Source organism: Schistocerca gregaria, chromosome 2 (genome assembly GCF_023897955.1).
Source record: "Schistocerca gregaria isolate iqSchGreg1 chromosome 2, iqSchGreg1.2, whole genome shotgun sequence".
NCBI lineage: Eukaryota > Metazoa > Arthropoda > Insecta > Orthoptera > Acrididae > Schistocerca > Schistocerca gregaria.
In genome coordinates, this window is record NC_064921.1 from 738281431 (window position 1) to 738308212 (window position 26782).

At 42.1% G+C, this 26782-nt stretch overlaps 2 protein-coding genes across 4 annotated transcripts in view; one reads left to right on the forward strand and one right to left on the reverse strand.

Moving 5' to 3' along the window:
• The window catches only part of LOC126334898 (lys-63-specific deubiquitinase BRCC36-like), a 55259-nt gene that overhangs the window by 12692 nt on the left and 15785 nt on the right, over positions 1-26782 (reverse strand). For 2 of the 3 annotated variants that reach the window (XM_049997605.1, XM_049997606.1), the window contains 2 exons: positions 19233-19440; positions 19058-19146 (listed from right to left, as the gene is read on the reverse strand). In XM_049997605.1, the coding sequence (XP_049853562.1) occupies positions 19058-19146; positions 19233-19440 (297 nt within the window). The remainder of the gene's footprint in view (positions 1-19057; positions 19147-19232; positions 19441-26782) is intronic. The other variant, XM_049997607.1, reaches the window with a different exon arrangement.
• LOC126334897 (Golgi pH regulator A) overlaps positions 1901-26782 on the forward strand; it is a 150043-nt gene continuing 125161 nt past the window's right edge. Inside the window, exon 1 of the mRNA XM_049997602.1 lies at positions 1901-2111. Coding sequence (XP_049853559.1) covers positions 2091-2111 — 21 coding nt within the window. The 5' untranslated portion in view covers positions 1901-2090. The remainder of the gene's footprint in view (positions 2112-26782) is intronic.

The following is a 26782-nucleotide window of genomic DNA, read 5'->3' on the forward strand; positions in this document are numbered from 1 at the left end:
TTTACAAATTAAATGCTTTTCAGTCATCGTTTATAGGGATGTATTTTACATAAAAGTGCCCACTTAACAACAGTACATAAGCAATCACTCAATAAGCATAAAAAACTCCACTATATAAATGAGCACAATGAAGAAATTTTATCTACTCATATAACACAATTGGACAAGAAATGCTGGAGAGGTATAGTCAGTCTGTAAAGTGAAAATAAAGCAGTGCTCATGGGGGTGAAACTGCCTTTCCCAAAAGTATGCCACAGCTGTTGAACAGGATGACTAACAATGGATTTACTTTATAGCAGTGTAGAATAGTGTGCAGAGATTTACACAGAGTCTGCCCACATGTGTTTCCTGTACTAGTATTATTAATAGCTCATATCTGTATTCCATGTATTGTTAAAATCTCTGCCAGTGATTCATAAGGCACGCTACAGAGGGTTGTCGTAATTTTGTGACATAACTGGGTATAAAAAATGTAGGGATTCACCTGCTTGCTCTTTAGTTTGCAGCCGTGCAAAGGAAAGAAGTGCATGACCACAATCCAGTGATCTACCTTCCCTCACATTTCTAGCCTCCACCCCCTACCCTCTTAGACCTCCAGAACACAATTTATCTCTTAATATTATTCTACTGTGCTTAGATGACATACATACATTTAATACTGTACAGATTCTTAACCGACTTCACTCAACAATAATCATTAATTTTATACAATTAAAAGAGTATTTTTAAATAATCTGCTATTCTTCCATCCATTGCAATGCGAAAGCCACGAATCGCAGGAGGGGGGGGGGGGGGGGGAAGAGGACCATTTTTGGTAGTTTAATTTTGTTCTGGACAACATTTTCGCTAGAAGCTGCTGTTTTCGAGTTACCCAAAGGAAACCTAAGAAAATGCCCCTCCCCCCAACCTACCTCGAGTTTGCCACTCCACCGGTTATCATTTTAGGTACATTGTCTGTGGCCCCCTACCACTGCACAATTTTGCGGATTCACAAGTTTTTTCCCCATTATTTTCCTTTGTGGACTGTAAGTGCATCTATGCTCTATCCATCATACATCTGCATATGAGTGGTTGCCTTTCCTGATTTTTTTTTTTTTAATACTTAATTTCAGATATGCTTCAATTTGTGACCTAAAATTTAGTCCAGTCATCTTATGTTTATTGAGAAAGAATCACACTTTAACAAAGACCTGTAGGTTTGTTCTTCAAAATCTCTTTCTTCACACATAACCATCACATGAACTTGGCCCATTCTTTTTTTCAGAATTATGTTTCTGTTACAGTCTTCAGTGTGTTTTTACATGTGTGCTGCTGATCTGCCAAGTCCTGCAGGCAGATTTTTTTAAAAAAATAATAATTATTTGATTGTAATTTCATAGTAGGCCACTCTTCTAATATTATTTCTGGAGTAAGCTACTGAATTACTGCTGTTTCAGATCTTTAGGAGCCAAAGTATGTGTCACAGGAAATCAATTTATATGAGAATATCTGCAGTATATGCGCACAGAGCAGAGATCACAAATTACTGAAACAAACAGGATCTGCCTATCACTGAATGTACAACAACACAGAAAGCTTATTCAGTTTTTCAATTGACAAACAATATTAAGTTTTCAATGTTGAACAATATCATTTTTCGAAAAGTATTAACAAAAATTGCATCATCATGTTTTACATGGTACTCAACAAATTGACTGTAACTTGTGGGTGTAGTTTAAGCAGACATTTAAATATATATCTGTATTATCTGTTAATAAAAACATGTAAGGGAAAGTAACATCTATTAAAGTTATCCCTAATCCATACCTGCAGCTGTAAATTATCTTCAGTAAGGGGCATGGATATTCTTAGTCCTTCGTTTGTATCACCCAATAAACATTATTTATGTGAACAATAACTGTTTTCTCCTTGCATGTAGCTATATTCCTTTTACAGACCAAAGGGATGTAAAGCACAATTCCAAAGTGCAACAATGCATTCATTCCTTTGTTTGCCCTGGAACAATATCAACTCATCAAGACCAATGGCCACCTACCAGATTTAAAGGGCAAAACATAATGTATAGCTGATAACAGAGAAATTTACATAAAATGGAAGTTTTTGGTGGTTATGTAAGTAGTATTCAAAATGTTTTGCAAACTATAACTTCTTTATTAGCCTTAATAATGTCATGATGCAGAAACCTGATTTCTTTCATTTATATTTAGCATTTACATAATATTTCTATGGTCAGATGTTCTCCAAATCATTATTTTAACCCAAAAATAAGACAGGAGACAACTTTCAGTATGTCATCTTTCTGGAGTTTAGATGGGGAAATTGCCAAGATAGGTGTGTAAAATTACCCCAAAACTGCTCATATTAAAGACAGTCATTAAATCTGAGCATGGGTTCAATGTGCATCTAACTTATTTCCCTGATTCACAATAGAGGATTCTACTTGTTATTTTTATGAGCAAGTAATATGTTAATCTGTTTCACACAGTTAAAACTTATTTCCTCTTAAGGTCCACAAAATAAGTTCTTGGACCCATAAGATATAAAATGAAATATATTAGAAAGTAAACTGCCACTAAACTGGTTTTTTGTGTAGAACTATCCATGTTAAACATTTCAAAAATCTAATAATCAACATTCTAAATGGGACCTATGTAATTGTGTTGCTTACTGCATAGATTCTTTCCAAAAGAAAGAATGAATGGGTGGAGATAATACAGACTAAAGAGGATGCCTAGCAATGCAATACCAGAGACTGTTTTCAAGCAGGAGCAACCAGAATTCCACATACGAAAATCTTATTTCCAACATGGGCTTGGACTGCATGATCTGCTTCCTCTTAGTGACACTTCTCTCCATGATGTGTGTATCTCTTCCAGTATTGCCATATCATCTTGTCAGAGAAAGCTTCATCTCCTTGTTAATTGTGTCTCTACCCTTTCTTTCATCCTCTTTTCATCATCTTTTTTCTCCAACCCTCTCATCTTCTCACATCTGTCACTTTTGACAACTTATCACCCTTAAAAACTCTTATTTCTCTGTCTCACTGGCTGCCTTCAGAAAACCAGAACATCAACTTCTCAGAAATGTAAATATAACCTCTATTATCTAACAGTTATGTGATATAAGCTGTTACAGCTCATCTGATCTGGGATGCTCAGAAATTTTCCACCTGCTCACTATCATTTATTATCTTGCACGACTAACCGTTTCTCCATTTCCCTTTAATTCTAAAAGCAATGGCAATTTGTTACCAAGTGTTTATATCCAAGAATGGTACTCTGTGTTTATCTGTTAGTAATTTTCTTATTTCAAGAAATGAATCACATAATTATTTACAGAATATGAATTACTTTTTAGAGTTTCGTTCCTATTTACTTTAGATACCACAAAATTTTAGGTTTTGGGATCCCTACGCCCATTATAAAGCAGGTGCAAAACAGAAACGCAATGCAGTGTGGAAGCAGGTGCACATAAAGAACCTCATGATATGTAAATTAAACATGGCACTAAAAGCAAGCATGAGAGAACAAGTGACATATAATGTGATGAGGAGGAGTCAGTACTAAAGCCCTGCAGACTAGTGACCCGTCAGAGGAGTCTACATACAGCTGTGGTGTGTGACAGGGTGTGACTAAGCTTCACACAGCACAGTGGAAGTTCCTAAAGACGACTGATGCTGCCTCGCCTAATGACACAATCGAGTGAGCACTCCCCACAGCCATGCAGATGTTACACACACTAGCTCACTTGCACTTACCACTACATCTTGCACTTACCTTCCTCTTTCTGGTCAGTGCTGTTAACATCTGTTATTTGTGCTATTAGTACATTCACTCAATTTATTCATGAAAGCCTACTTTGTAGCTACATTGAAGCACTTTTTTAAATTAATTATAAACAAAATTGACAATTATAATCAGGTGCCACATTCTCTACACTCATATTTACCATTAAATCTGTTCAAAATATCTCTCACTGTCAGTGGGGTTTTAGCTGCAGACTGAATACAAGCATTATTTCATTATCCATTCATTGACACATATTTTCAGTCCCACTGCTAAATCAATTACCTCCAGTAACATTCAGTATTTGATTATCACTATAATTTTAATTATACATAATTATACTCAGTCATTGCGGTAATATCTGGTGAATCTCCGGCACATAGCACACACTTTCTCCTAGCAAACAAGAAAAACTGACACCTATGTTTCTAAATGCATCCCTACACTCAGCGACTGCTTGTCTGCTCGGTGGTGAGGGAGGAAAATGCTGGCCATATGCTTCCACACTGTGTGCATAGCAAACGATGAAGAATGAACACTGCTCACATGGGTGCAGTGCTCTAGCACAACCCAACATAGAGAAAAGTTTGACTCACTGAAAAACGTTCCGAGATGTTATCTTTTTATCCATTTTCCAGCTTTCACCGGCGTACAGAAGGACAGTCTTCACATTTGTATTAAAAATACGGATTTTTGTTTTGTTTGTGATATTTCTATTATTCCATATTGGATACAATTGTATGAAGGCAGCATTTGCCTTTTTAATGCGGTTTTTCACGTCATCTCCAGCTCCACCATCTTCCGCCACTATACTACCCAGATACAGGAATGAGTGGACAGTCTCCACCCGCTGCTCACCTATTAACAATGGCACCTCCATGTTCCCTGATTTACTGTCCTTCCCCATCTTTTGCCTGTATTTATCTTGAGGCCAGCAGTTTCTGCAAGTTTAAATTAGCTTGCCTATCAGACAGCCTTGGAGCTAATAAAACTATGTCGTCTGCAAAATCCAAATCCTCCAGACATTCATGGATCTCCCACTGGATTCCTCGTCTCCTGCCTGCTGTGACTCTTCTCATAACAGAGTCTAGAACAAGTAGAAAAAGTGTTGGTGACAAAATGCAACCCTGCCAGACTCCTGTTACTTTTATGGGCTCTGTTATATTTCCCTTGAGGAGTACGCAGCATTTGTAGCCATCATATAGATCTTTTATGATGTTTAAGATCTTCTGTGGTATGTCATACTTCTGCAACACCTGCCAGAGCACTTTACGTTTCACGGAATCGAAGGCCTTTTGAAAATCAATGAATGCCAGGTACATGGTTGCTTGGAATTCTTTGCTTTGCTCTAAAATGATCCTAAGAGTGTTAATAAGATCAACACAACTGCGTTGTGCCCTAAAACCGGCCTGTTCTTTATGCAGTCGCTTATCAAGGGATTCTTTAATTCTGTTTAAAATAATTCTGGTGATGACCTTACTGGGCACTGACAACAATGTAATACCACACCAGTTATTACAGTCTGACAAATTTCCCTTTTTTGGGAGCTTTACCACCAAACCATTTTTGCACTCCTTTGGAGATTTCTCTTCAAGCCAAATAAGCTTCAGCAAAGGATGGAGCATTTTAACAGTACTTGCAATATCTGCTTTTAAGAGCTCTGGTGCTATGTTGTCTAGGTGTAGAGCCTTTGTATTTTTTAGTGTTTTCAAGGCAATCCTAAATTCGTCCATTGTGGGGCACTGCAAATTTATATCTTGATCTTCTTAGACTTCCTCTGGAACGTCTCTTACCTGTTCCTCTTGGTTGTCTTCACAATTTAACAGTTCCTTGAAGTGCTCCTCCCATCTCTGTGAATGTGCCTGTTGAGTTGATATTTCCTTGTCTTTCTGCCTCTTCTGCCAATTTTGCTTGCTCATCTATCCATTTCCTTTTATCTCGATGTAGTAATATTTTCACTTTTTTGTTCGCCTACGTGTGTTCTTTATGTGCGTCGTTCTTCTCCGCTCTTGTCTTACAAAAATTTAACTTAAGTTTTAGTTCTTTCCGGTGGCTGATTTCATTCCATGTTGCATCGGAGATCCACTCCTTCCTTTGATGTGCCTAAAATCCTAAGATTTTTTCTTCCACATCAAAATAACTAACTGTCTTTGATTTTTTGCCAGCATGTTTCAATTCCCTCTTCCATAAGTTTTCTTCAGAGAGGACCTGGAATCTGTTTCGTAGTTCAAGGGCAAATGTTTCTTTGATCTGTTGGTCTTTTAACCTTGCCACATCTATTTTCTTGCATCTGTGATTGAGCTTGGTTCTATTTGCCACTATCTTCAGTCTGAATTCCGCCAAAACTAGGTGATGGTCACTTCCAACGTCTGCCCCTCTTCTATTTCTAACATCTAACAGAGAGTGTCGGAACTTGCGGCTTATGACTATGTGGTCTATTTGACTTTCGGTAACGTGGTCTGGAGAAACCCACGTTATCTTATAGCAGTTACAATGTGGAAACAATGTGCCTCCAATGACTAGGTCATGTTCAACGCATGTATCTATCAACAGTTCACCATTTACATTCCTGATCCCCATGCTATGCACGCCCATGATATGTTCAAGCCCTTCATTTTCTGAACCAACTTTTGCATTGAAGTCACCCACAAAAATTTTTATGTCCCTAGAATTTGTTTGTCTAAGGACTCCGTTAAGCTCTGTATAAAATGAATCTTTTAATTCTCCTTTAGCTATTTCAATAGGTGCATAGCATTGAATTACAGTGATATATCACACATTTGTTTTAAAGCATGTGGTTATTATCCGTTCTGAGACTGGTTTCCACTCCAGTAAGCTCTTCATGCTGCTTTTAGATAGTAACAGCCCTACACCATTCCTACGCATCACGTCCTCACCTGTCTGACCCGCATACAGCAATACTCCACCATTTTGTGTTTGGAATTCCCCACATTCTGGCCCCCTTACTTCGCTTAGTCCCAATATATCCAGTTGATAGTTCTCCATCTCTTTTTCAGCCTGTCTTAGCCTCCCTGCTTCTCTCAACGTCCTTACATTCCAAAAACCGATACGGGTTTTCCTTTTCAGGCCAAAGATCCATCTGGCTGTTTCTTAGTTTCTGTGATATGTGTTTTTTGGTGATGCAGATTATGAGTCCACAGCCCTCGAGTGTCCTGGTGGGGCTGCCACCTCATGGCCTGGTCATCCCAGTTACAAAGCTTCATAAATAGAGGTCTTCGACATACAATGAATATCTGGTGGCCAGAAAAAATATGCAGTGAGGAGCTCTGGCGAATAACAAACCAGATACCTATAGAAGACCAGATACAAGAGATAAAGTGGGGCTGGTTGGGGCACACCTTGAGAAAACCAGATGGAGCCATCGAGAAAAAAGCATTGGAATGGTATTCCCAGGGAACAAGGAAGAGAGGAAGACCAAGGGGCATATGGAAGAGAACAGTGGAAGGGGAAGCAAAAAGAGTTGGCAAGACCTGGGCAGAACTGAGGCAAATGGCCAAAGACAGAGATGGATGGCGAGTTCTCCTGGATGCCCTATGCCCCCATAGGGGCCAAAGGAATTAAGTCAAGTAAGTCATAAAAAGTTCTGGGTCGTGGAAGAAACAAGACATCATTAATGGCAATAATAATGCTAACTCTCTAAAATCAAGTCAATTAGTCATGGCTGTGGATAAATGTATGTACTTGATAATTTAATATGGTGGGAGCGCATGAAAATAACAGTAATTCAGTAATATAGGCTGGAGTGGACACAAAGGTCACCAGCTTTTCCTGCTGCTGGTATAGTCTGCAGTCAATACTGACTTGGCATTCAAACACAAGATTAAAATCATGCCCATGTCTACTGTTATTTGGATATTGATGGTGGTGGTGATGATGATGGTTTATGGGGTGCTCAGCATCATGGTCATCAGCACCTGTATAAGTTCCAAATCTTTCCATTTCTAGTCTCCACACTTCCCGAATGGTGATGAGATGATGAGGACAATGCAAACACCCAGCCTACAGGCAGATAAAATCTCTGATCCGGCCAGGAACCAAACCCAGAACCCCGTGATCCAGAGACAGCAACGCTAGCCACTAGAACACGAGCTGCGGACTTATTTGGGTGCTGAGTAAAAGATTGCCATAAGCGAAGTGATGACAAATGAAAGAATAATCCTATCAAGATGGCAATAGTTAATGGCAAAGTGTTTGCATCATAGTAATATAATTCATCTTTCTGCTGGACAGCATTCACACTAAGCTCAAGTTAGACACAAGGAATGGGACTACATCCAAAGTACAAAGTTCCAAAATCTTTCAAGAGATGTGGGAGATGATTTACAGAAATAAGTCAGATTTTAAGTTCGCGATGTTCATTGCAGTACACAAAAATATTCAGTACAGCAAAGTTAAAACTGAACAGATTCAGAACTTATTTAGCCTGATATAGACAGTGAAAGTGAACTGAAGTAAGTGATAAATGTTTTTACAGTCCACCAAATCATCACCATCATCATCAATGGTTGTAAAATCAGGCAAATATAGTTTATGTCTTCTGGGCAAATGATAAATAACTTTAACATATATAAAAGGGTGGTTTGAAAAGTTCTCAGAGCAGAATATAAAAAAGCACTCACATCACTGAAACTTTTTTTATTTTTCAATGTAGCACTCAGACCAATGATGTTCCAGTGCCTTGACCCCATCTCAAAAATGAGTTACCTCCATGTCTCCAAAATAGTTGTCAACTCCGGCTACCAATTCATAATTTGACATGAACCTTCATCCATATAGAAAAATTTTCAGTTTTGGGAAGAGATGGAAGTCTGATGGAGCCATATCAGGTGAATAAGGCAGGTGTGCCAACAATTCATATCTCAGTACATGTAATTTTGCCATAGCGACAGCACATGCGTGCGGGTGCACATTGTCTTGATGGAAGATGACTTTCTTCCTTACTAAACCTGACATTCCAGGAGGTTAGCATAGTATTCTCCAGTAATTGTTTGCCCAGTGGGGAGATAACCCACAAACAAAGAAATTGTCTTTGCTTTCTTTGGTGGCAGAGAATCAGCATGTTTCCACTGCTTTGACTTATTTTATCTCTAGGGTACAGTAGTGCACACATGTTTCATCTGTGGTCACAAACCACTACAAAAAACCTTGTTCATTTCTCCTAGAATAGGACAAACATTGTTCAGATATGTCCACTTTCTTACATTTTTGATCCAATGTGAACAGTTGCGGCACTCATCTTGCAGATAATTTTTTCCCGTTTCTAATTCTACAGATGACATCTGGCAAGCACGAGCAATTTCATGCGCTTTCAATTGGCAATCCTGCATGACAATTTTGTGCACTTTTGCAATGATTTTTTGGTTTGTGACACATCTTGGCCGACCACAGTGCGGATAATCATCTAAGCACTCGCAACCAAATTTAAATTCATTTTTCCTCTTCGCAATAGTTGAATATGAAGGAGCAGAGTCCCCCAGTGTATTATGAAAATCAGTATGAATGTCCTTTGTTTTCATACCTTTCTTTATAAAGTGTTCCATCTTCACTAATCACTACACGGAAACGACAGAGCCATGTAACTGCCACAGATCTCTTCCAATAGCACTGGCATTGTTCGTGTTTACAGCCAACAGTCCAATGAACATCATGTGAACAACTCGTTGCGCTAGTGCTGACCTCTTGTGGGGATTCCGAGAACTTTTCAAACCACCCTCGTAGTATTGATTGCACACTTGTGTATGCATTGTCTGTTGTACAAATAAAAATTAATGTTAAACAATCCTGAACACAAGCTCCATAATGCCTTGAAAATAGGGTTGCTATTAACTACAGACGTACTTTAAATCTCTTGTCAACAAACAAAGCTTATTTTAAATAAGCCTAACCTTGCTAGAAACTTTTTATCTATAAGACAGGGATCAGGGAACTTTATATCATTATAATAATAATTTATTTTGGAAAAAACCACAAACAGATAATTGGTTCAAATGGCTCTGAGCACTATGTGACTTAACTTCTGAGGTCATCAGTCACCTAGAACTTAGAACTAATCAAACCTAACAAACCTAAGGACATAACACACATCCATGCCCAAGGCAGGATTCGAACATGTGACCATAGCGGTCGTTCGGTGCCACCCTGTAGTGCCCAGAACCGCACGGCCACTCAAACCGGCAAAACAGATAATTAATCCGATATATTTAACAGTTGTACTTGAAATTTAAACTTGGCATTTACAGAACTCTAGGCATTAGTTCCTGAAGAGGGGCAGCCACCTTTTTAGAAATTGCACGGCCACCAGTCTGAGGATGATTAACTGATCTGGCACTGCAACATTAGCTACCACGGCCTTAATTGGTTGGTACTGTGAGCAGTTATAAGCAAATGGAAACTACAGCTGAAATTTTTTTCCCAAGAGTGTGCAGCTCTACCATATGGTTTAATGATGAGGTTCTTTTGGGTAAAATATTCTGAATGTAGAATAAACCTCCATTCAGATTTCCAGGCAATGATAACTCGGGAGGATGTCATAAAAAAAATTAAATAAAAATGGCTTTCTACATGTCAGAATATTAGATTTCTTAATTAGGTAAGTAGGTTAAATAATTTATAAAGGAAAATGAATACACTGACATTAGGTATAATGTACAGTGGCAGGAAGAACTGGCCTACTGGTCAGATGAGTACAGGGTGGTGGTTGTTGTTGTTGTCTTCAGTCCAGAGACTGGTTTGATGCAGCTCTCCATGCTACTCTATCTTGTGCAAGGTTCTTCATCTCCCAGTACCTACTGTAATCTACATCCTTCTGAATCTGTTTAGTGTATTCACCTCTTGGTCTCCCTCTATGATTTTTACCCTCCACACTGCCCTCCAATACTAAATTGGTGATCTCTTAATGCCTCAAAATATATCCTACCAACCGATCCCTTCTTCTTGTCAAGTTGCGCCACAAACTTCTCTTCTCCCCAATTCTAGTCAATACCTCCTCATTAGTTATGTGATCTACCCATCTAATCTTCAGCATTCTTCTGTAGCACCACATTTTGAAAGCTTCTATTCTCTTGTCCAAACTATTTATTGTCCATGTTTCACTTTCAGACAAGGCTACACTCCATACAAATACTTTCAGAAACGACTTCCTGACACTTAAATCTATACTCGATGTTAAATAATTTCTTTTCTTCAGAAATGCTTTCCTTGCCATTACCAGTCTACATTTTATGTCCTCTCTACTTTGACCATCATCAGTTATTTTGCTCCCCAAATAGCAGAACTCATTTACTATTTTAAGCGTCTCATTTCCGAATCTAATTCCCTCAGCATCACCCGACTTAATTCGACTACATTCCATTATCCTCGTTTTGCTTCTCTTGATGTTTATCTTATACCCTCCTTTTAAGACATGGTTCATTCCGTTCAGGTGCTCTTCCAGGTCCTTTGCTATCTCTGACAGAATTACAATGTCATTGGCGAACCTCAAAGTTTTTATTTCTTCTCCATGGATTTTAATTCCTACTCCGAATTTTTCTTTCGTTTCCTTTACTGCTTGCTCAGTATACAGATTGCATAACATTGGAGATAGGCTACAACCCTGTCTCACTACCTTACCAACCACAGCTACCCTTTCATGCCCATTCATTCTTGTAACTGCCATCTAGTTTCTGTACAAATTGTAAATAGCCTTTTGCTCCCTGTATTTTACCCCTGCCACCTTTAGAATTTGAAAGAGTATTCCAGTCAACATTGTCAAAAGCTTTCTCTAAGTCTACAAATGCTAGAAACGTAGGTTTGCCTTTCCTTAATATATCCTCTAAGATAAATCATAGGGTCAGTATTGCCTTACATGTTCCAACATTTTTACCGAATCCAAAATGATCTTCCCCGAGGTCGGCTTCTACCAGTTTTTCCATTCGTCTGTAAAGAATTTGCGTTAGTATTTTGAAGCTGTGACTTATTAAACTGATGGTTCGGTAATATTCTCATCTGTAAACACGTGCTTTCTTTGGGATTGGAATTATTATATTCTTCTTGAAGTCTGAGGGTATTTCGCCTGTCTCATACATCTTGCTCACTAGATGGTAGAGTTTTGTTAGGTCTGGCTCTCCCAGGGCTGTCAGTAGTTCTAATGGAATGTGGTCTACTCCTGGGGCCTTGTTTCGACTTAGGTCATTCGGTGCTCTGTCAAACTCTTCACGCCGTATCATATCTCCTATTTCATCTTCATGTACGTTCTCCTCCATTTTTATAATATTGTCCTCAAGAACTTCGCCCTTGTATAGATCCTCTATATACTCCTTCCACCTTTCTGCTTTCCCTTCTTTGCTTAGAACTGGGTTTCCATCTTACCTCTTGATATTCATACAAGTGGATCTCTTTTCTCCAAAAGGTCTCTTTAATTTTCCTGTAGGCAGTATCTATCTTACCCCTAGTGGTATGTGTCTCTACATCCTTACATTTGTCCTCCAGCCATCCCTGCTTAGCCATTTTGCACTTCCTGTCGATCTCATTTTTGAGACGTTTGTATTTCTTTTTGCCTACTTCATTTACTGCATTTTTGTATTTTGTCCGTTCATCAATTAAATTCAATATCTCTTGTGTTACCCAAGGATTTCTATTAGCCCTCGTCTTTTTACCTACTTGATCCTCTCCTACCTTCACTATTTCGTCTCTCAAAGCTACCCATTCTTCTTCTACTGTATTTCTTTCCCCCAATCTTGTCAATCGTTCCCTAATGCTCTCCCTGAAGCATTCTACAACCTCTGGTTCTTTTAGTTTATCCAGCTCCCATCTCCTCAAAGTCCCAACTTTTTGCAGTTTCTTCAGTTTTAATCTACAGTTCATAACCAACAGATTGTGGTCAAAGTTCACATCTGTCCCTGGAAATGTCTTACAATTTAAAAACCTGGTTCCTGAATCTCTCTCTTACCATTATATAATCTATCAGATACCTTCTAGTATCTCCAGGGTTCGTCCATGTATACAACCTTCTGTCATGATTCTTAAACCAAGTGTTAGTTATGCTCTGTGCAAAATTCTACCAGGCACCTTCCTCTTTCATTTCTTGCCTCCAATCCATATTCATCTACTATGTTTCCTTCACTCCCTTTCCCTACTATCGAATTCCAGTCACCCATGACTATTAAATTTTTGCTTCCCTTCACTATTTGAATAATTTCTTTTATCTCGTCATACATTTCATCAATCTCATCATCTGCAGAGCTAGTTGGCATATAAACTTGTACTACTGTGATAGGTGTGGGCTTCATATCTATCTTGGCCACAATAATGCGTTCACTATGCTGTTTGTAGTAGCTTACCCGCATTCCTATATTCCTATTCATTATTAAACCTACTCCTGTATTACCCCTATTTGATTTTGTATTGATAACCCTGTATTCACCTGACCAGAAGTCTTGTTCCTCCTGTCACTGAACTTCACCAATTCCCACTCTAACTTTAAACTACCCATTTCCCTTTTTATGTTTTCTAACCTACCTGCCCGATTAAGGGATCTGAAATTGCACGCTCCGATCCGTAGACCGCCAGTTTTCTTTCTCCTGATAACAATGTCGTCCTGAGTAGTACCCGCCTGGAGATCCGAATGGGGGACTATTTTACCTCCGGAAAATTTTACCCAAGAGGATGCCATAATCATTTAACCGTACAGTAAAGATGCATGTCCTCGGGAGTACAGAGTTATTAATACAAAATCAAATACGCGAATGCATACGTGCATCTAACAGTGAATAAGAATGTAGGAATGCAATTAAGCTATTATGAACAGCATAGTGAATGCATTATTGCAGACAAGACTGACACAAAGTCTACACCCAACTTTATGTGCCAAACACCTCTGTATATGACAAAGAGACTGAAATAATGTACAATGAGATAAAAGAAATTATTAAGGTAGTTTTGAGAGATGAAAAAATATAATTTTGATGGGCAACTGGAATTCAATAGTGGGAAAAGAAAGAAGAAAAACATGGACTCAGTGCAAGGAATAAAAGGGAAGCCACCGTGTAGAATTTTGGACAGAGCATACATAAATCATTGCAAACAACAATGTAAGAAAAGACAGATTGCTACTTACTGTAACTAAGACACATTAAGTTGCAGACAGGCACAATTAAAAGATACAAAGTTTTCAGCCACAGCCTTCATCAGTAAAAGGGAGACACACATCATTCATAGACACAAGCAAGCACACCTCGTGCACACATCACTACCAACTCCAGCATCTCTGGCCGGAATGCAACTACCACGTGGGATGCAAACAGTGATCTGGAGGGGGCAGGGGAGAGGAAGGGAGGTCGTGGGGCGGGAGGTGGGGAAGAAATGAGTAAAAAAGGAGAGGAACGTGAAAAGACAGGCAGATGCATTGGCTGAGGTCAGCAAATATATATGATGGGAGGTGAGAATGGGGAGATGACAGGACAGGTGGGATGGAAGCTGTTGGATCGAGGGTGTGGAGACAGTAAGTTACTCTACGCTGAGTCCAGCATAATTACGGGATGAAGAATGTGTTTTAAAGATAACTCCCATGCACGACATAAAGAAAAGCTGTTGGTGGAGGGTAGTGAAGCAGCCACTGAAATCAAGTATGTGATGTTCAGCTGTATGTTGTACCATAGGGTGGTCAACTTTGCTCTTGGCCACAGTTTGGCAGTGGCTGTTCTTTTGATTTCAACACATCTGCCGTCTTTTCCTGTTCCTCTCCTTTTCACCCCACCTCCATGTTCCAAAACACCTGACACTGTACCTGCTGGCATTCTACCCCTGCACACTACACCAGACGGTGTTCACCTCTCTGCCCACCCATACACTACTATCCCTTCCTACTACCCCTCCAGTTTGCTGGTTGCATCCCACATGACAGTTGCATTCAGGCCTGAGATGTTGGAGTTGGCAGTCATATGTACAGTACATGAGGTGTGCTTGCTTGTGTGCACGAATGATGTGTGTGTCTCTTTTACTGATGAAGGCTGTGGCAGAAGGCTTTATGTAAGTGTCTTAATTGCGCCTGTCTGCTAGTCAATGAGTCTTCTTTACGGTAAGTAGCAATCTGTCTTTTCCTACTAAGCTGATATTCCTACCTGGAGGTTCAATTGTTTAATCATTGGAAACACTTAGTTTAAGGATCATTAAAGAACACTGTATACTTGGAAGAGACCGAGAGAGACAGAAAAGTTTCAGATTGATTATACAATAGCAAGATAGAGATTTCAAAATGAGATTTTAGACTGTAAGATATTTTCAGGGACAGCTGTGGACTCTGACCATAATTTATTTGAAAACTTGAGGAATTGCATAAAGGTAGGAAATTAAGGAGATGGGACCTGGAAAAGTTAAAAGAGCCAAATATTACTGAGAGTTTCAAGAGGGAATCAGGCAATATTTGACTGACACGGGGGATGGGAATACACAGATGAATGGATTAGCACCGAGAGATGAAATAGCGAAGATAGCAGAGGATCAGACAGCCACAAAAGATATCCTTTAATAACACAGCAGACATTGAATTTGGTTCATGAACGAAGAAAATATAAAAATGCAAAGCAGGCAAAAGGAATACAGAAGCCTAAAAAATGAGATTGAGAGAAAGTGCAAACTGGTTAAGCAGGTATAGTTTCAGGACAAATGCACAGCTTTGGAAGTATACGTGTTAATGGGAAGGGTAGATGTCATCCACAGGAAACAAACATACAGTTGGAGAAAAAGAGAATCAGCTGTATGATGATAGGCCACTAATAAGGAAAGAAGAGAAAGTTGATATTTGGAAGGAATATAAAAAAGGGGCTATATACAGGAAATGGACTTGGAGGCACAGGAAGTAAATGAAGATGAGATGAAAGATACTATACTGCAATAATAATCTGGAAGAGCACTGCAAGACATAAGTCAAATCAAAGCTCCCCGAGTAGACAACATTTCCACAGAATTACTGAGCTCCTTGGGAGGCAAGGCTATACACTAGATACACGAAATACCATCAAATTTTGAGAACATGAATTCCAGTAAAAGGCAGGTGCTGACGGGTGTGAATATTACCAATATCAGTTAAATAAATCATTGTTGAAAAGTACTGAAGTGAATTATTTACAGAGGAATGGAGAAACTGCTAGAGCCAGAATTTGGGAAAAAATAGTTACAGAGAATCTTAGAAGATAGATTTATGAAAGGCAAACCTATGTTTGTAACATTTGTACATTTAGAGAAGGATTTTGAGAGTGATGATTGGATAACACTCTTTGAAATTCTAAAGGTGTCTGGGATTAAAAAAAAAAAAAGAAAAGAAACAAAAGATTATGCACAAATTGCACAGAAACCTGAATGAAGTTATAAGAGTATAGGGACATAAAAAGGAACCAGCAGATGAGAAGGGATGGAGACAAGTTTGTAGCTATTGCCAACATTATTCAATCTATATGTTGAGCAGAATGTGAAGATGAAATTCAGGAAAGGAATTACAGTTCAAGCAGAAGAAATAAAAACACTGTGGTTTACTGAAGCGAAGGATTTGGAAGAACTGTTCAACAGAATGGCTAGGGCTACAAAGAGATTACGAGATGAATATCAACTAAAGTACAGCAAAGGTAATGGAATGTAGACAAATTAAATCAGGCAATGCTGATGGAATTAGATTATACAATGAGACACTGAATGTAGTAGATTTATTTTGCTATTTGGATAGGAAAATAAGTGACAACATCCAATGTATGGAGGGGTAAAACATTACAATGGGCCGTCTACATTCTAAGCGCGAAGCCTGTTGTGGGCAGTCATGAAAATGTAAGATAACGCAACAGCTGATTTTTATTGCCAATAATGAAATGATATTTTTATTTTGATTGCTGGAGAAATATTAACTATTTAATGTAACAACTTTAATGTACAAGGTGCTAGCAGAAACAAATACACCCTAACACACAAGTTGTTTAACACAGAGCTTTCATTAATTGCTTTTCTGAACCTTGGCCTTTGCAATACTCTCAATGCAACTACACAGAAAATAATGGAAAATTAAACTATCAGCTCCAAAACTAACATAGATCTCTGGCTATACTACAGATCAGTCAGTCACCCACACATAAAATTCAATCACCGAGACAAAATCACTAACAACATTCAAACACAGCCAATGCTATGAATTTTGATTGTGGTGACAAAATTACGAGAATTACTGATGCGTGAAGAGCCCTTTCTTCTTTTTTCATTCTTCATTACCTGCTTACAGGAGTTTTTTTTCATTAATTTATACAACACTTTTTAACTGTCTGTGTTAAAATATAGTGTAAATAAAATAGAAAGAAACTTCCACATGGGAAAAATATATTAAAAACAAAGATTCCAAGACTTTACCAAGCGGGAAAGCGCCGGTAGATAGGCACAATGAATAAAACACAAACACACACACAGAATTTGAGCTTTCGCAACCGGCGGCTGTTTCGTCAGGAAAGAGGGAAGGAAAAGGAAAGATGAACGGATGTGGGTTTTAAGGGAGAGGGTAAGGAGTCATTCCAATCCCAGGATTGGAATGACTCCTTACCCTCTCCCTTAAAACCCACATCCGTTCATCTTTCCTTTTCCTTCCCTCTTTCCTGATGAAGCAGCCACCGGTTGCGAAAGCTCAAATTCTGTGTGTGTGTTTGTGTTTTATTCATTAAAATATAGTGTTTTACATATCAATAACAGAAACATCAATATACATCAAAAGCAGAGTGTGAAGGAAAGACCATCCAAAAACATCATTCTTATGTTAGTGGCATGAATACATAAGCAATTCACAGCGGTTCGTTGGATACCACATCATATCCTCCCAATGGAAGCTGCCAACTTGTTAGAGAGAGTTGTGCAAACATCTTTGCTTTAAACCACGAACAAAAGCAACTTGTGAATGGCCCTTGGTACAGTTTGGCTGTATGGAGGATATAAAATGTAGAACAGAAATGGCAAGGAAAAAAAAATTCTTAAAGAGACAATTTGTTGACATCAAATACAGATTTATAAGCTAGGCAGCTCTTTTCTGAAGGTATTTGTCTGGAATGTTGCCTTACATCGAAGTGAAACAGTGCAGGTAACAAGAGAATAGAAGCTTTTCAAGTATAGTGCTACCTAAGAATGCTAAACATTAGATGCACAGATTGAATAACTGATGATGAGATAGAGAACAGAACTGAGAGAAAAGAAATTTGTGGCATAACTTGACTAAAAGAAGGGATCAGTTGACAGGACACATTCTGAGACATCAACGAGTCATAAATTCTGCAAAGTATAGAAGTATAGGGGTAAAAATTGTAGAGAGAGTCCAAGGTTCAAATAAAGTGAGCACGTTCAAATGGGTAGTTGGTTGCAGTAATTGTGCACAAATGGAGAGTTTTGCACAGGGTTAGCTAGTGTTTAGAGCTGTATAAAACCGTCCTTTGGACTGAAGATGATGACGGTAATGGTGACAATGAAGACAACAACAAAGAAAATGACAACATGCAAATGTTGCTACACAAGTAAAGAATGGAGATGCCACCATAGCTTAACAAAAATATTTGAAAATTTGTAACAGAGCATACACTACCATACTCTTAGCTCAACAGAACGTAAAAAAAAAAACAACTGACAAACTTCAATAGCACACCAACTCCCACAATCATACCTTAGGTATTTTGGAGGACCGAAGAAAATTTTGGTCCTGTGTAAACATGCTTATTATATCAAAAGCTTCTCCCAACTTATTTGATCTTTCAATGCCTGAACAGAAGACAAGAAAAGGACAGCTGAAATCAAAGATATTCAATCTGAAACATGCACTTGTACAAGGAGACAGTATTAACGTAGCTGACTGCTGCATAAATTGTTAAATCTGCGTCATAGAAAAAATGTACATATGATATAGAGAAGAAGTTAAAATTGTTGGAAGCTAATCGCACACATGGCAAGCAGCTATACAGGAATGGAAAAAGAGTATAAGAGGCTGTTATTTATTAGAAGAATAAAAGAGCAGAAAACAAAATTATGGGTAAGTACCATTAATGTACGTGTGCCGTAAGAGTTTAGAGATTATTATATGTTTGAATATAATGATAAAACAGGGACAAAAGTGAACAGGCAAATTCACTATCCTTCTATTCCTGAAATGCATTTAGCGCTGTGCCCACAGATGACAGCAATGGCTATATGTGTGCGAGCTGACCATGTGCGAACCTGTGTCAATGTTTGTCTCTAATTCATATTGCATGGAATTAAAATATTCGTACCTTTGATGACTTATCTTCATTGAAAACAGAAATTATTACTCCCACAAAACCTGGATCCATGACCTGGTACATTGATTGTGTTTGCACATCTGAAACAAATACCATGCTAAAAGTACTACTACAATTAAGTGATGTATTCAATTAAACCATATGAATGACTGAATTATTGTCTTACCCACATGAGATGGCCACACTGTAATATGAGGATGAGAGTGGTACCAACCAATTACTCTCATTGGCTGGTTTAGCTGGCCAGCCAACTTTTCAGCAAGGTTTGATGCATTTGACAATTGTTCTGGAGAAATTTCCACTCTGTCACGCCGTTTATCTGACCGCCTCAGCATTGCAACAGCTGAAATGTGTGCCACTTTGTGTGAATCAATCTGTGGAATGAAAATTTCAAGTTTCACTTTCTGCTGCAACATATCTGCCATTGGAATATTACTTGTCCCTGTGATACAAAGTGATCTTGACTTCTACTGAATTACTGTCTCAAACTTAAATTTCTATGCTGGAATGAGTGGACAATCAATCAGCACCAGGGACACGTAACATAAGCAGCACTGCAGGTTGGGGGCAAACGGAGAAACTGCTGTGGCAGAGCACGCACTATTTGAGACCAACCACATAATAAAATTCCCCGATATGGAAGTTCTTGATAGAGAGAAGTGCTATAACACTCATTCGTTCTGGGAAACTATGAAATCCACAATCCCCGATATGGAAGTTCTTGCTAGAGAGAAGTGCTATAACACCCTTTCGTTCTGGGAAGCTATGAAATCCACAAACATGGCAACAGCTTCAACAAGAAAGAGCAAAGTCTGAAAAGGAATAGATCCTGGATTACTGTGTTGCAGCAAATTACTGTTGGAGGTAATAGTGCCCGCAAATCAGTCGCCAGGAGGCCAATCTCCAGAGATGGTGCACTAGTGGCCTCTTTCACCAGGCAGTCAACAGTTTCATTTCTGGGTATCCCAACATGGCCCGGGGTCCAAACAAAGACCACAGATCTGCCGCAACGGACAAGAGTATGAAAGGACTCCTGGATAGCCATCACCAGATGAGAACGAGGGAAACATTGGTCGAGAGCTCGTAAACCGCTCAGGGAATCGCTACAGATAACGAAGGACTCACCAAGCAGGAGCGGATATACTCTAGGGCATGAAAGATGGCGACCAGCTTAGCAGTGTAAACACTGCAGCCAGCCACCCAAGAACGTTGTTCAGAATAGTCCCCTAGAGTTAGTGCATAACCGACACGACCAGCAACCATCGAACCGTCGGTATAGACAACGCCAGATACGTGGCCAGGATGGAATAAAAGCGGCGTCGGAAGGCCACCGGAGGGACTGAGTCCTTCGGGCCCTGTGCCAAGTCGAGCCGAAGGCAAGGGCGAGGCACACACCATGGGGGTGTACGCAGAGGTGTCCGGAAAGGAGGTGGTACAGGGAAACACACAAGCCCCGAAAGAAGCTGTTTGACACGTACGGCGATCGGACAACCCGACCGGGGCCGACGTTCTGGCAGACGGACGACTGACTGCGTGAACAGGACACGATAATTTGGATGCCCGGGCAAGCTATAAACATGGGCAGAATAAGCAGCCAGTAATTGTTGGCGTCGTAACCACAGTGGAGGGACACCTGCCTCCACAAGTATGTTGTCCACAGGGCTGGTCCTGAAGGCACCAGTGGCAAGGCGTATCACACTGTGGAGGATTGGGTCCAGCAGCCGCAATGCAAATGGGGATGCTGAGCCATAAGCCAGACTCCCATAGTCCAGACGAGACTGGATTAACACCTTGTAAAACCGTAGGAGAGTAGATCGGTCGGCGCCCCACCTGGTGTGACTCAGGCATCGCAGAGCATTTAGATGCCGCCAACACGCCTGTTTAAGCTGCCGAATATGAGGCAGCCAAGTCAACCGGGCATCAAAAACCACCCCCAAAAACCTATGTGACTCCACCACTGTAAGAAGCTCGCCATCAAGATAAAGCCGCGGCTCTGGGTGAACAGTGCGTCGCCGGCAGAAACGCATAACGCAGGTCTTGGCTGCCGAAAACTGAAAACCATGCACTGCAGCCCAAGACTGCGCCTTGCGGATTGCGCCCTGTAGCTGACGTTCAGCAGCTGCAATGCCAATAGAGCTGTAGTAAAGGCAGAAGTCGTCAGCATACAGGGAAGCGGAGACAGAATTTCCCCGGCCGCAGCGACCCTGTTAATGGCTATTAAAAACAGACAGACCCTTAGAACAGAACCCTGTGGCACACCATTCTCCTGGACTTGGGAGGAACTATATGAGGCCGTGACGTGCATGCGGAAGGTACGATACGACAGAAAATTGCGGATATAGATCAGCAGAGGGCCCCAAAGGCCCCATCCAAGAAGTGTAGAAAGGATGTGATGACGCCATGTCGTATCATACGCCTTCCGCATGTCGAAAAAGACAGCGACCAGATGCTGACGGTGGGCAAAGGCAGTACGGATGGCTGACTCCATGCTCACCAGATTGTCGGCGGCGGAGCGGCCTTTACGGAACCCACCCTGAGACGGAGCCAGAAGGCCCCGAGACTCCAGTACCCAATTCAAGCGCCGGCTCACCATCCGTTCAAGCAACTTGCAAAGAATGTTGGTGAGGCTAATGGGATGGTAGCTGTCCACCTCCAAAGGGTTCTTCCCCGGTTTCAGAATGGGGACAACAAGATTTTCCCGCAATTGCAACGGAAACTCACCCTCGACCCAAATGCGGTTGTAAAGGTCAAGGAGGCGTCACTGGCAGTCCACTGAAAGGGTTTTCAGCATCTGAGAGTGGATGCTATCTGGGCCAGGAGCGGTATCAGGACAAGCGGCGAGGGCACTGCGGAATTCCCACTCACTGAATGGAACATTGCACAATTCAGGATGGTGGGTGCGAAAAGAAAGACTCCGACGTTCTATCCGCTCTTTAATGGAGCGGAAGCCCAAGGGGTAGTTGGCAGAAGCGGAATTCAGAGCAATGTGCTCTGCCAAGCGGTTTGCAATGACGTCGGAGTCAGTACAAACTGCTCCATTCAGTGAGAGAGCAGGGACGCTGACAGGGGTCCGATAGCCATAGAGGCGGCGAATCTTGGCCCAGACCTGCAATGGAGTGACATGGAGGCCAATGGTGAACACATACCGCTCCCAGCACTCCTACTTGCGTTGGCGGATAATGCGGCGGGCTCGCGCACGCAGCCGTTTGAAGGCGATAATGTGTTCGATTGAGGGATGTCGCTTGTAACACTGGAGCGCCTGCCGGCGAGCTTTAATCGCTAGAGCGATCTCAGGCGACCACCAAGGCACAGTCCGCCGCCGAGGGGACCCAGAAGAACGGGGAATGGCAGATTCGGCGACAGTAATGATGCCGGTGGTGACCGACTGAACTACTGCATCAATGTCATCGTTAGAGAAAGGTTCAATAGCGGAAGTGGAGGAGAACCAAGTCCCAGTCGGCCTTATTCAGAGCCGATCTGCTAGGGCGCCCAGAAGACTGACGCTGTGGTAGTGACAGAAAGATCGGAAAGTGGTCACTACCACAAAGGTCGTCATGCACTCTCCATTGGACAGATGGTAAGAGGCTAGGGCTACAGATCGAAAGGTCAATGGCGGAGTATGTGCCATGCGCCACACTGAAGTGTGTGGAGGCACCAACATTTAAAATCGAGAGATCGAGCTGCGCCAATAAATGCTCAACGATGGCACCTCGACCTGTTGCCACCGACCCATCCCACAGAAGGTTATGGGCGTTTAAGTCGCCCAGTAACAAGAAAGGTGGCGGCAATTGGGCTATCAGAGCAGCCAGGACATGCTGCGCGACATCACCATCCGGTGGAAGGTAAAGACTGCAGACGGTAACAGCCTGTGCCGTCCACACCCGAACAGCGACAGCCTCTAAGGGTGTTTGGAGAGGTACAGACTCGCTTTGAAGAGAGTTCAGGACATATATGCAGACGCCACCAGACACCCTTTCATAAGCTGCCCGGTTCTTATAATAACCCCGGTAGCCACAGAGGGCGGGGGTTCGCATTGCCGGAAACCAAGTTTCCTACAGAGCAATGCAGAGGAAAGGGTGAAGGCTGATAAGTTGGCGGAGCTCAGCTAGATGGTGGAAGAAACCGCTGCAGTTCCACTGGAGGACGGTGTTGTCCATGGCTGAGAAAGGCGTGACGGAACTGGGAAGGGAGATTACACCACTGGGTCACCTGCTGCCTCCGATTTAGCACCTATGACAGTGCTTTCCATGGCGTCTGATGGACCGGCAAGATCGAGGTCCTCAGCGGACGCCAGAATCTCCACCGCATCCTCAGATGCAGAGCTAGAAGGTTTCGGTGGGATGGCTGCCACCGTGAGTTCCTTGGGCTGAGAGCTCTTCTTGGGTTTCTCACGCCGTTCCTTGGGTCGCACTGGCTGGGAGGGCTTCACCGATTCAGTCTCTGGGACGGAGGAGGATCGTGAAGCCCTGCGACCAGTTGATTGCTGGCACTTACGCCACTGTCGGTCGTCAGCCTTCTCGCTGGCGGAAACCTGGGAAGGGAGGGACCCAAGGGACCCCTTGCGAGCGTGAGAAGCCGAAGAAGTTGGACACTTCTCCGGCTTAGAATTGGGGACGGACGTCCCCGATGGGTGGGATGGTGTTGCTCCTGAGGTAGGTGGCCCAGGAGCAACCTGGTGGGTCCCCCCACTGGTGAGGGGGCAGGAGGAGTTGTACTACTCGTTGATCCGGCCACAATTGGAGAAACAGACAGGGCTAGCACAGGTGTTGTAGCAGCAGCGTAGGAAGATGTCATTCTCACAGGATGGAGTCGGTCGTATTTCCTTTTGGCCTCAGTATAGGTTAGTCGGTCCAGGGTCTTGTATTCCATGATTTTACACTCTTTCTGGAAAATTCGGCAGTCTGGCGAGCAAGGTGAATGGTGCTCCCCGCAGTTGACACAGATGGGAGGTGGGGCACATGGAGTATTGGGATGTGATGGGCGTCCGCAATCTCGACATTTGAGGCTGGAAGTGCAGCGAGAAGACATATGGCCGAACTTCCAGCACTTAAAGCACCACATTGGGGGAGGGATATAGGGCTTAACGTCACATTGGTAGGCCATCACCTTGACCTTTTCCGGTAATGTATCCCCTTCGAAGGCCAAGATGAAGGCACTAGTAGCAATCTGATTTTCCTTCGGACCCTGATGAACGCGCCGGACGAAATATACACCTCGGCGCTCTAAATTGGCGCGCAGCTCTTCATCAGACTGCAAAAGAAGATCCCTATGGTAAATAACTCCCTGGACCATATTTAAACGGCAACATCCCCCAACTTGTCACAAGCGAGTAACCGTCGTGACTGGGCAGAGGATGCCGTTTGTATCAGGACTGACCCCGAGCGCATTTTTGACAAGCCCTCCACCTACCCAAACTTGTCCTCTAAATGCTCGACGAAGAACTGAGGCTTTGTGGAGAGAAAAGACTCCCCATCAGCCCTCGTACAAACTAAGAAGTGGGGCAAATAACTGCTACTGCCATCCTGAGACTTACGTTCCTCCCACGGTGTGGCCAGAGAGGGGAACGTTTTCGGATGCCCGAGAACGCTTAGAGACTGCTGGCGGCTGGCCACCAGCGAGAGACGATGTACCACGCTTCATTGCGGGTCATCCGCCCTGATGCCACCTACTCCGACCAAGGGCCCTCCCCACGGGCGCCACCCAGCCATGGCAAGAGCCACCTGGCAGGATGGCCATTGCCGGGAGTCCCGATACCCCAGGAGGATAGGCATCTACTCCTAGGCACACGTGGGGAGTTAACGGTGCAGGCATCAGTAGAGCGATCCCTGTGTTGTCAGGGGTCTACAACCAACAGGGAACATGGTGGCCCCACCACAACGGACTGGCTACCGTGCTGGATGTTAGGTAACATGCGGTCCATGGTCGCCGTCGGTGCAGAAAGAGGCACTGCACAGTGCAAGGTGTAATCAGCACGCAGAAACAGAATCATGCCCAAGAGATGGAGAGCGGACAGGACTGCAGTTCAACGGTGTATAAGCTGGCGAAAGCTCTGATCGCAAGATGGACACAATGCACCAAGTAAGGCGCCCTTCCCCAATCGGCTCGCTCTTCGGAAAATTGTGAGAGATGGAGGTCAAACCCAACAGGGGACCATCATACAAGGCTGAAAAGTTTGAGACTCCTTTTAGTCGCCTCTTACGACAGGCAGGAATACCGCGGGCCTATTCTAACCCCCGAACCCGCAGGGCGATATTACCCTTCTTAAACACTGGTGCGAATTGCACAATTTTCCAATCTGTAGGTACAGATCTATCAGTGAAAGAGCAGTTGTATACGAGTGCTAAGTAGGGAGCTATTGTATCAGCGTAATCTGAAATGAACCTAATCGGTATACAATCTGGACCTGAAGACTTGCCCGTATCAAGCAACTTGAGTTGCTTCGCAACCCCTAAGGTATCTACTTCTAAGAAACTCATGCTAGCACCTGTTCGTGTTTCAAATTCTGGAATATTCCATTTGTTTTCCCTGGAGAAGGAATTTCGGAAAACTGCATTCAATAACTCCGTATTAGCGGCACAGTCGTCGGTAACAGCACCATCGGCACTGCGCAGTGAAGGAATTGACTGCGTCTTGCCGCTTGTGTACTTTACACATGACCAGAATTTCTTCGGATTTTCTACCAAATTTCGAGACAGCGTTTCATTGTGGAACCTATTAGACGCATCTCGCATTGAAGTCCGTGCCAAATTTTGCGCGTCTATAAATTTTAGCCAGTCTTCGGAATTTCGCGTTCTTCTGAACTTTGCATGGTTTTTCCATTGCCTCTGCAACAGCATTCAGACCTGTTTTGTGTACCACGGGGGATCCGTTCCATCTCTTACCAATTTATGAGGTATGAATCTCTCAATTGCTGTTGCTACTATATCTTTGAATTTGAGCCACATCTCGTCTACATTTGCATAGTCAGTTCAGAAGGAATGGGGATTGTCTCTTAGGAAGGCTTCTAGTGACACTTTATCCGCTTTTTTAAATAAAATTATTTTGCATTTGTTTCTGGTGGATTTGGAAGAAACGGTATTGAGCCTAGCTACAACGACCTTGTGATCACTAATCCCTGTATCAGTCATGATGCTCTCTATCAGCTCTGGATTGTTTGTGGCTAAAAGGTCAAGTGTGTTTTTGCAACCATTTACAATTTGCGTGGGTTCGTGGACTAACTGCTCGAAATAGTGAACAAGTATTTTTGACAACATATCGAGGGAAGGTTGAAGTCCCCACCAACTATAACCGTATGAGTGAGGTATTTATTTGTTACGAGACTCAAATTTTCTCTGAAATGTTCCGCAACTATATCATCGGAGTCTGGGGGTCGGTAGAAGGAGCCAATTATTAACTTAGCTCGGCTGTTAAGTATAACCTCCACCCATACCAATTTGCACGGTGTATCTACTTCGACTTCACTACTAGATAAACCACTACTGACAGACACAAACACTCCACCACCAATTCCTGCCTAATCTATCTTTCCTGAACACCGCCTGAGACTTCGTAAAAATTTCTGCAAAACTTATTTCAGGCTTTAGCCAGCTTTCTGTACCTATAACGATTTCAGATTCTGTGCTTTCTATTAGCACTTGAAGCTCAGGGACTTTCCCAGCACAACTACAATTCCGACTGTTCCTTGATCCAAGCATGTCCTGTATTTGCCATGCACCA